We start from the raw sequence: 10,027 nt of genomic DNA on the forward strand, positions 1-10,027 counted from the left end.
GGCACTTTTCAATTTTACAGAAGCAACCTAAGGTGTACTTTTTTTTATAAAATACAACTTTTGAACCCACAGATTCATAGTCAACAAGAGAGCAGAAAAAAGGTTATAACCAAGCATATAGACATGGTGTTTTTCACAGTTAGTCCCACACACATTTGCCTTCCTATGCACTGCAGCAAGGTGATCTAGTGCTTTAAATCTGGAAATTCTGTGATTTTTTTGGTTCAAAGCAATTATAAAAAAGGAGGACATTTATGTACACTTGACTTGCTAATCTAGTCACTGCAGTATTCGTTAAGTAGCCGTAAAGGGAGATTATTCCGTTTTTAAAATTTTCCCAACTAAAGAATTGTGTATTGAAATATCCTCACTACCACTGTCAGCAGGGAGTTGAAAATTTTGGCAGATGTATGATGTGCAGCTGAGATTTTTGGCACCTGAGAAGGTACAGGACAGCTGTTTAGGATAGGATATAAACACAAACTGGAAATTTCTGCTTAAACGATCAGACACGAAATAGTTACAATGTTGATATCTAAATTGTCAGCTGGAGGTTTTGAAGTTAACACCCCGTTAAGATGAATGAGATGGTTCACACCTTGCTCTGAGCTCTTGTTTCAGGCTGGGTGCAGGCACACTGCACTCAATGCCCTTTCTGAGAACTTTGCAACCTCAAGAAATAAACACATAAGGATTTGGTCTTCTTATTTAAAGGGGGGAAGTGAATAGAATGATTTTGAATAGCATGAATTACAAGAGATGGTTACAATCCTGTATCCATTTTCAAAACTTATCAATATCTGAAAAACTAGGGAAAACTTGACAACTTCCAGCAGCTTTTCTACACAGAAATGCTTTACCAAGTCAAGGATTGAAATTTCAGCCACAGTCATCCTGGTGAGCTAAAAAAACTCTTGTCAGCTGGAGCCAGACACAGATACTCCAGCCTTCTACCCCAGTTACTCATCTCCACCTCCCACCAGATATCACCACACCTCAAATGTCCCTCACCTGCTAAATCAGACTTGAACACCTAAACATTTCTAGTAGAGTGACACGTGCCAGGGGCAGGTCTGTGTTATGACCTTCCATGGGAAGGACAACTGCTCTCTGGTCTTCCCACAATTACAACCTCCAGCACTTGGCCTAAGATTGAAACTTCAAAGCTCTGATTATTTAAGAACAGCAATTGGCTCACTGTTCCAAAGGAGTTGTTTGTTCTGCTCGAGGAGCACTGTGTGCCAAAAGTTAGCAGAAAGCATGATAAAGCAGTTGAAGGTTTAGTGCACCAAAAAACCAGAGAAGAACGGTAAGAGCCCCTCATGGTGAAAAACTGTTAACAATAGAGGGAGAAACATTAGTTAATCACAGCTATCCACTAGTGCTTTCAATCTCCATGGAGCTGCCAGGGGAAATTTGAATGTGGTCCAGGGAACACCCCACATAATTTTTCTAAAGACCACACTGAGGGCATAAAAAGACATTTCTGCTAGACAGAGTTGTCTAGAGTGTGCTGAAAGTAAGGCACTGTTGCTTTGTTTAGTCCATAAAAGATTGTACTTTAAGCAATGTTCCAAAGTGCTACAACTGGTAACAGAGGTATTACAGTGCTGTAGGGCATCACTGTTCAGGGATGAATTCTTTATTCTTGTCTAGTCAGTTATTACACCCAAGTAAGAATGTGGCCTTGAATGTCTAAATATGACCAGATCCTCTCTCCTGCTTGGACAGAATGTGCTAGTTGTACCTCCAAGGAAGTTAAGAGTAGAAACTGAGGGATGATTGTTCTATAATAGACCTGTAATTTTAAAGCCTTACCCAGTCATCTGCATGGGCCAAAAGGAGATTTCTATGTTGCAGAAAAAGCATCTGGATTTCTGGGAAAGACGGGTCTTGCTATTATCCAAGTCAAATTCTCCCATAAATTTGGTTTGCTGCAATTCTCACACATGAAGTATTAAACCCAGTGCCAGCTTGGGATCACAGACAAATTTTCCTCTCCTATAGTGACCCAGTCAGATGTATTTATGTGGGGCATATCCTGCTTATGAGGTTCCCTTAAGGGTTTTACTTGGTAAATGGCATATTGCTGGACACTGCTGAAGTTGTTCTTGCGTATCTTACTCCTATTGACTGCTAAAGCACCATCTTAACTTTTCCAGTGGGAATCATCCTCATTTCTGACCTGACACAACTATGGGGTGTCATGATTTAGTTTTATTTAACCAAATCCAACTACTGAAGTTTTGGGAATGTGGCACTGTGTAATACACACAACACTGGTGCAAAGGCAGATTTGCCCACGGCGTTCCAGTGCAACATGTACTGTGTCTTGGTTTTCAGTGGACTATGCTGTCGAACAAGCTCACCAAGGAGTCTTCTTCAATCAAGGCCAATGCTGCACTGCAGGCTCACGGATTTACGTGGAAGAATCAATCTATGAAGAGTTTGTTAGGAGAAGTGTAGAACGTGCAAAGAGGAGAGTTGTGGGGAGTCCTTTTGACCCAACTACAGAACAAGGTCCACAGGTAAAGGAGTACGGCTTTGGCTCTACAGCCCAGGAGCTGCCTGGATGTATTTAAACTTCACTAAGGCAGAGGTCAGTCAGTGCACACTCACTCAAGGTCCAGGGTAGATGACACAATAGATGCTTTCAAGATCAAAATTCCAAAGGAGTAAATAAGCTGCGCAGCTCTGAGATGTTTCTTGTTAAAAAAAATCTCAGTTTAAATATCAGTGCTTGCCTCTCAGTCTTAAGAGCAAGATTTGGATCTTCAGCCCCCAAAATACAGCTGTAAACTGTGAGAAGCTCTTCAAAGTCTCTGTGAGCACTTAACTGTCAAGAACTGTCTACAACCATAACTGTGCCTGGAGATCCAGGAATTCTAAGCAGAAGATGGGCATAATCAGAAATAAGTCTTTAAAAAATGTTCCAGCCACTAATAACCAGCTGGGCTTATAACATTTTCAGGAAGTTAATCTGGGACAAAAACTAATGACCCGCTTTTTATGTGCTTGTAAACTAGATTGCTTAGCAAGAGTGTGGGTTTAGTCACAAACATAAGGTAACACATCTTGAGAAGTCTGAGCCCAAAGTTACAGTCAGCACCTGCTTGTAGGTCTTTGGCATCTGCAGCTCAAAGAGCAGTGATGGAAGCAGGAACCGACTCACTGGAACATGACTTGTCTAAAAAAACCTGTTTGGACTTGGTTGTCAAGTACATGGTCTGCACATCAAACAGATTTTTCTCTCTTTCAGATTGATAAAAAACAATACAACAAGATCTTGGAACTGATTCAAAGTGGCATCACTGAAGGAGCAAAACTTGAATGTGGGGGAAAGGGGCTGGGAAGAAAGGGATTCTTCATTGAACCTACAGTGTTTTCCAATGTAACAGATGACATGCGGATTGCCAAGGAGGAGGTATTCACATGTGTCACCAAGATCCTTCTAAAATATCCTAAATATTACTTTTTTCCTTTAGTTTAATTCCTAAGACAAAAGCTTTAGAGTGAAAATTACAACCATATTAAAAAAAAAAAAAAAGTCTTTTCAAAACTCCTTATGCACACAGCAAGTGACATCAGCTTGGTAAGGAAGCTCAGTTTTTGTCACTGACTGTAAGGTCTCAGATATCAAAGAGGAGATATGGGTGGAATGGACAAGTTCCCCTGAGACACCTGGGTTAGAAAATTCATGCAGTTTTACAGACAGATATCACTAAATTTTGCTGTGGGAAATTTTAAAGAGTATAATAGGAGAGAGAGGATAATGAAGAAAGCAGAATGAAACAAGGAAAAAATGCCTCTGAGGGGGGTAGTTAATTAATTATTAATCTTTGTTGCAGATCTTTGGGCCCGTTCAAGAAATACTGAGATTTAAAACGATGGATGAAGTTATAGAGAGAGCCAACAATTCCGATTTTGGGCTGGTAGCTGCTGTCTTTACAAATGACATTAACAAGGCCCTGACAGTCTCTTCAGCAATGCAGGCTGGGACAGTCTGGTAAGCAGAAGTTATCCCACTCCCGCTCTTCAAGAATTTGACTCACTATCATCATTTCACTCCGGTTTTGCACCCTTTGTTAAGAATATTTATGCAGCCCATCCTAGTGGTGGATCACGGCAGTGGGGAGGTGGTGTGGCTGCTCCCTGCTGGGGATGCTGCAGGAGCTGGGAAGCACCTTGCTTCCCAGGAGCAGGGCAGCCACTGCTGAGCGGCTTCACTGAAAACAAACAGGATAAACGATCCTTTCTGGAGAGCACAAGAATCCTGGGAGGTTTTACTAAAGGCACAAAGGACTGTGTACTTTCTACAACATTAAGGAACTGAGGGGACACCTCCTCTCCAGTCTTTAGCGATAGGGAATACCAACTCTAGAGTTTAGTAGCTTGCAATTTAGTATGTCAAACCTGAGTAAACTAAAGAGCTGCAAGAAATTAGAGAGAAAAAGGGCAAATTGAACTGTAACAGCTCTTTGTTATAAACTGGCACTGAGGTTTGGCAGCAGATTAACAGTTCATTACTGAAGATGTGTCCAAGGGTATGGTGCTCTCCTCCAGCCCTCACAGGTCAAATCCAATTCTCCTTAGGAGTAAGAAGCAGACTTGTTTTTGTAGCACAAAACCCTCATTTATTTTCAACATGAAACAAGTTCATTGTTACTAAGAGGTATGGAGTGTCCTTAGCTCCACAAGTTTCATCCTCTCTCTGAGTTATCCAAAGGTCTCTCTGGCCGTGCAGATGGACTTAATGCCTCTCCCTTTTACAGGATAAATTGCTACAATGCCTTAAATGCCCAAAGTCCATTTGGAGGATTCAAAATGTCTGGCAATGGGAGAGAGATGTAAGTATTACATTGCTGTTTTCTAAATTGTTTTCAACTCTATGACTTAATAAACATTAGTAAATGCTTCCATGCAAATTAAGATCCAGAAATACTCCAACCTGAGAATCAGGGCATAATATAAGGTGACCTTTAATCATCATTGACAGTTCTAAATGCAATTGATTTGCATGATAAGACCACCTTTTTTTTTTTTTTAAATTGCAAACTAACTTACTGAAATTTTCTTCCTATCCTGAAAGGAACTGAAAATTTCTAAGTATTTTTCAGAACTTGTAATCTGTTTTCTAGAAGGCTTTTTTAGCCATATTAAGCATCACTTTTCAGAAAGACTCTCTCTTTGGTGGTGCTGAGTGCCTGTTGACTGGTTTGGTGTACTTGTTTCAGAGTTATTTTGCCATGTATTGTGCCTCTCTCTCTTGGTAGCTTTTTCTTTCCTTTCTTCAGCTTTCACTGTATTTATTAATATAGGTGCATTTGAATTTTTTAAAAAAGTTATCAGCTTGCAGATTTTTAAACAATGAAATCAGGCAAAGAGAAGGAAACAAATGTGTTTATATCCCCTTGAAAAAAGCCACTTGCCATTATAAAGCTTTCTGTCTTTCTTATTCCATTTAGCACAAAGTGCCAAATATTTTGAAACAGAGCTCCACACTCAAATACTGTCCCATGTACCTAATTTAAAGTCTTACCAGTTTCTCATTCTCATTACAATCACAAGGAAGTTTAGCAATTGCATCAGCCCCAGATTGGTTACATACCAAGGATTCAATTAATTTCTGTGCAGGAGGTATGTGTACCAGATATGTCTCACCTAAGTTTTCAAAATAGCTTATGGCTAATGGCAAACTCAGCAGTAAAACTAAAGTAAGGTCAAACTCTTTAAAACTTTAAATATGCTGAAGTATACAATTTGATCTATAAAATAAGCTCTATGTAGTCTGAAGTATTTTCCCTCGTTAGGGAGTACTCTGAATAACACATTCATACTATTCACATTCATGAGTTATGAGGTGATCTCACACTGGCATAAATATGTCAGGTCATCTAACTCTTATCATTGTGAAAATATTCTAAAACTACTAAGCTCGATAGAGCACATGAGTAACTTGACACCCAGGGGTGACCCCACTGACTCCAGGGAGGTTCAACTGTGCAAGCAAAATATTCACATATCAATGTTGCAGAGTTCTTGAAAGGGGGGAAACCCAGGCAGCACCCCAGCTCTCATAGAAAAAGTCTGTGGTAATTATTGCACACTTGATTCCCACTACAGCTTTGAAAGTATTCATCATAAACAATAAATGTTTGGAATGGCAATAACCTCCATCTCACAAAGATGCCTGAAAACCTACCTATGAGTAATTATTCTACTCCTTTCAAAACCTCTTTGATCAGATATCACCTTCTAATTCACCTCCTCCACCCTGCATTAATACCTGCATACTTTTTATTAAAATGTCAGTTTCCTAGACTCTTTTTTTTTTTTTTAAGGGATACATTTTGCAGCATAAATAATGTTGAGTTGGGCAGTTAAAGAAAAAAAAAAAAAAGAAAATGTCTGTACATAAGTGTGTCATTGCTGAGGTGACACTATGTTACAGCCAGACCATAACCAGGCCACTGTGCTGCCTGTGCCCAACTGGGACTTGTTTTGGTCCTGCATTTAAATTCACAGGTTTTCATCACACATGGGCAAAAAATCAACACAAAGTTGAGAACTGTCATACTCATTTTACACTCCCACAAAATGTAGCAGGGTATGTGTATCCTGGTAGAGAACCAGAACTCATGTACACAATACAAGTGATTTCTGATTGCATTAAGACTACTTACAATATTCTTGTATCCTTGACGAGGTCTAGAAGACATGGGTTTGGGATTTTTTTCATTCATGTTTCTTTAAAGCTTCTTATCACTACCTGGGAGATGTAAAATTTAACTCCTGTAACTAAAAATTGGGTGATTGACCACAGATAGCCACATGTGGCCATTTTATAGTAGAGCTCCACAAAATTCTGGCCTCTGTCCAAATGTCCTCAAGGGAAGGAAGTGCCATTCTACTTCAGAACTCTCCTTCAATGTCATAGGAATTGTTATTGTCTGGATAGCTCTGAGATAGCAATGCACACCTGCATTCCAAAAAAACAAGTGCAAGCAGGAGAATGGCTTGGAGTTGTAATTCCCGTAATCCTTTTTTTTCCTGGACTGAGGGAGGGAAGTAATATTTATTCTTAAAAAGCATTTTGTTCCCCTTCCCTCACACCTACACAACCAGGAACAGCACCATGCAGATTTGATACACGGGCTCCGTCCTTTTCACAGACACAACCTTTGTTCTCACTCTGACACCAAACTGCAATCCCAGAAGACCCAGAGTGGCCAGAGAATAGATGGTTTTGCTCTCTGCATTAGGCTGTGGGGACAATCAAGCCCTTTAACTGAACACACACTGATTCCTCTGCTCTGAATGTTTGGCATAACTCATCTTCCTATTCAGCAAGTACAACTTTTTAACTTTTGAAAAATATTTGCCTTAGAATTCATCACAACTGTCCTTTTCCAAACTATTGACCAGAAAACAAACATCTAAAGCCCTGAAGCCATGAGCTGAAGAAACAGACAATGTATGTCTCTAATTTTGTTGGGCAAACCAAGATGAGAGATCAAGTGGCATTTGGAATGTACATGAAGTCACTTGCTGCTGTCACCTGGGTTATTTATTGGCTTGCAAAAATGTGTCCAATGGGTGTCTGGAGCTGCAAAGCAGCCCAGCTGAATCCAGAAACTTCCACGCAGACACCTAGTAGCATTAGTTATTGTGCTCCAGGCAGCCCCTGGTGACAGCTTCCACTGAGCCCTAAAGGAATGCTTCTGATAAATAAGTTTTTGGTCATTCTTTGGAGACAAATCCACCACTTTCTACTGAAAGCTGGAGGTGGCACGGGATCAATGGGAACCTTTCACATGTAAAGAAGTCTTCACTAATATTGGCTTGCAGGTACTTGGACTCTGGTAAATCTTAAAACTGCCTACAGAATCATCAGTCTGCTGTATCCCTTAAATACCAACCTCTATATCACGTACAAGGCTTACCAAGCCAACAGACACATCAGCTTTCAAAACTGCAGATGAAGGGACATGGGCTGGTAAATACTGATATTTCTGTTCAAATGAATTAACTTTCCAAGGAAGCTTACAGCACTTTCACCCCTATGTTATATTTTGTGTAAAATCTGCAGTGTAGAAGTAAATACAGAATGGGTTACGCAACACTGGAGGCCTGCAGAGGGGTATAATTGCCTTAAAAAGAGGCCTCTCACTCCAGTCTGAATCACTTATTAGAAGAAAGTTCTGAGGAATTCCTCTGAAATATTCTTTATGGTTCAGTCGGCATTAAGTCCTGCACAGGAGAATCCAGAGGGGAGGCAGTGTCAAATAGTAAACAGGCTAACATCATATCCACACCAGCATGCTCTACATTTTAATATAAGTAATAGAGCAATACTGTGTGTGTCTTAGGGGTGAGGATAAAAATTCAACCAAGAAACAACTGTCTGTAAGAGCTCCTGCAAAAAAAAAAATCCTCCTTGAGTTAATATGGAAAGGATGTTCTACTTCCAGACGTGGACTGTACCTGTTTTGAGGTGGGGACAGTGTTTGCTTTACATACACAGCATCTGGAAGACATATTATAACTTCACTAATGACATAAAGAGACTTCGCCATTACTCAAAATAGGTACAGGAAAATCGAAATTCCTGTACTTCGGAGAAGACAAGTGCAAGTCCCACGAAGCCATGCAACATCCACTCTAAACCTCAGCAGAGGGGTCAAAGAGATGAGCCAGGCTGCAGCTGACTAAAACAAAATGTTAATAGCATTCAGAAACATCCACTTTTTAAGCATAATCTATCCAAAGCAGAATGTGTCCTCCTCAGAGTCATGTGTCAGATGTCTGGGACCTAGTAGGTGCTCGGTCGCTAGCACTGTGGAGGTTCTTATGTAAGGTCTTGTGCCAGGACAAAATGAGGAATTCTACAGAGAATCGTAGAAGGGAATCTGAGCAAGCTGAACCCTCTTCCACATTATGTGCAAATAGTGATTTCTAGGGAGTTTTGCTAGGAAGAAAAGATCAGCAGGTTAGGAGTCAAGTTCATCTTTATCGACAGTTGTGAGTAGTTCATTTTTCATTGTGCTCAGTGTGGACCTTCCCTTTCTTGAGTGCAATATAAACAGTAATTTCACTGGCCAGTGGGGTAGGTCTTGGTGTTTGGACATTTTCAAGGTCTAGAAAGAACAGAGGATAACAATTCACTCGCAAAAGCTCCATCAACAGAGAGTGAGTATTTCTGGGTTTAATGTTCTGGATCTCCTTACCAAATTCTGAAGCCATCCATTGTTCTTCTGACCTAAACTGCACTGCAATTTTGGGTTATATCTTAACTTTATCAAGAAATCACTTTGCAGATTTTTGTTCGGTAAACAATACCTGGTATGAACTGATGCTGCAATTTGTTCTTTAGGGGTGAATGCGGATTAAGAGAATATTCTGAAGTTAAAACTGTGACAATAAAGATCCCTCAGAAGAACTCCTAAAAAGACAAAGGACCGTGTTGTGCAGAAGAGCACATGATGCCACCTTCTCTATTCCTTATGGAGACCAGCACTCAGGAATAAAAAGTGTTACACAATATATATTTAAGAAATTAAGTTGCAACATATATACTGGGCACATAACTGTGTACGTAATGCAAACCAACTCTGCATGTTTTCATAAAACTCTCCTGAGAATCGTTACATCTTTATAAAACAAATCATAACGAGATAAAATTGCTACTGGGCATCATTTAATAACTGTTCCAGCTATAAAACTGTTAAATGCAAATGCATGCACACACACATTTATCTCTTCCTTAAATAAACAAAGTAAGTCTTACTGCTTTCAGGCTGCCTTCTCAAACAGACCTGCCTTGTACTGACATTGTAGTTTCAATTAGGGTTCTACAAGCCAGATTTTACCCAAAACACTAGCAATGAACAACACAAACAAGTGTCATTGATGTTCTTAAAAAATAAAAAGATTCTGAATGGTAACGGCCCAAAACCTGGTATAGCAGCAACTTTCCAATTAGCATGCCCACAGAAAGAGGTCAGACTGGGAAGGGAATCAATCTGCT

General features: G+C 40.0%; 1 protein-coding gene across 3 annotated transcripts in view; it reads left to right on the plus strand.

Moving 5' to 3' along the window:
• Positions 1–9,786, plus strand: part of ALDH1A2 (aldehyde dehydrogenase 1 family member A2) — a 98,978-nt gene extending 89,192 nt beyond the window's left edge. For all 3 annotated transcript variants that reach the window (XM_066195902.1, XM_066195901.1, XM_066195903.1), the window contains 5 exons: positions 2,344–2,528; positions 3,260–3,424; positions 3,849–4,006; positions 4,773–4,847; positions 9,374–9,786. In XM_066195902.1, the coding sequence (XP_066051999.1) occupies positions 2,344–2,528; positions 3,260–3,424; positions 3,849–4,006; positions 4,773–4,847; positions 9,374–9,446 (656 nt within the window). In that variant the 3' untranslated portion in view covers positions 9,447–9,786. The remainder of the gene's footprint in view (positions 1–2,343; positions 2,529–3,259; positions 3,425–3,848; positions 4,007–4,772; positions 4,848–9,373) is intronic.
• The last annotated feature ends 241 nt before the right edge of the window (positions 9,787–10,027 follow it).

The sequence above is a fragment of the Chamaea fasciata genome, unplaced genomic scaffold (genome assembly GCF_029207755.1).
Source record: "Chamaea fasciata isolate MVZ Bird 193981 ecotype frontalis unplaced genomic scaffold, bChaFas1.0.hap1 SCAF_14, whole genome shotgun sequence".
Taxonomy (NCBI): Eukaryota; Metazoa; Chordata; class Aves; order Passeriformes; family Sylviidae; genus Chamaea; species Chamaea fasciata.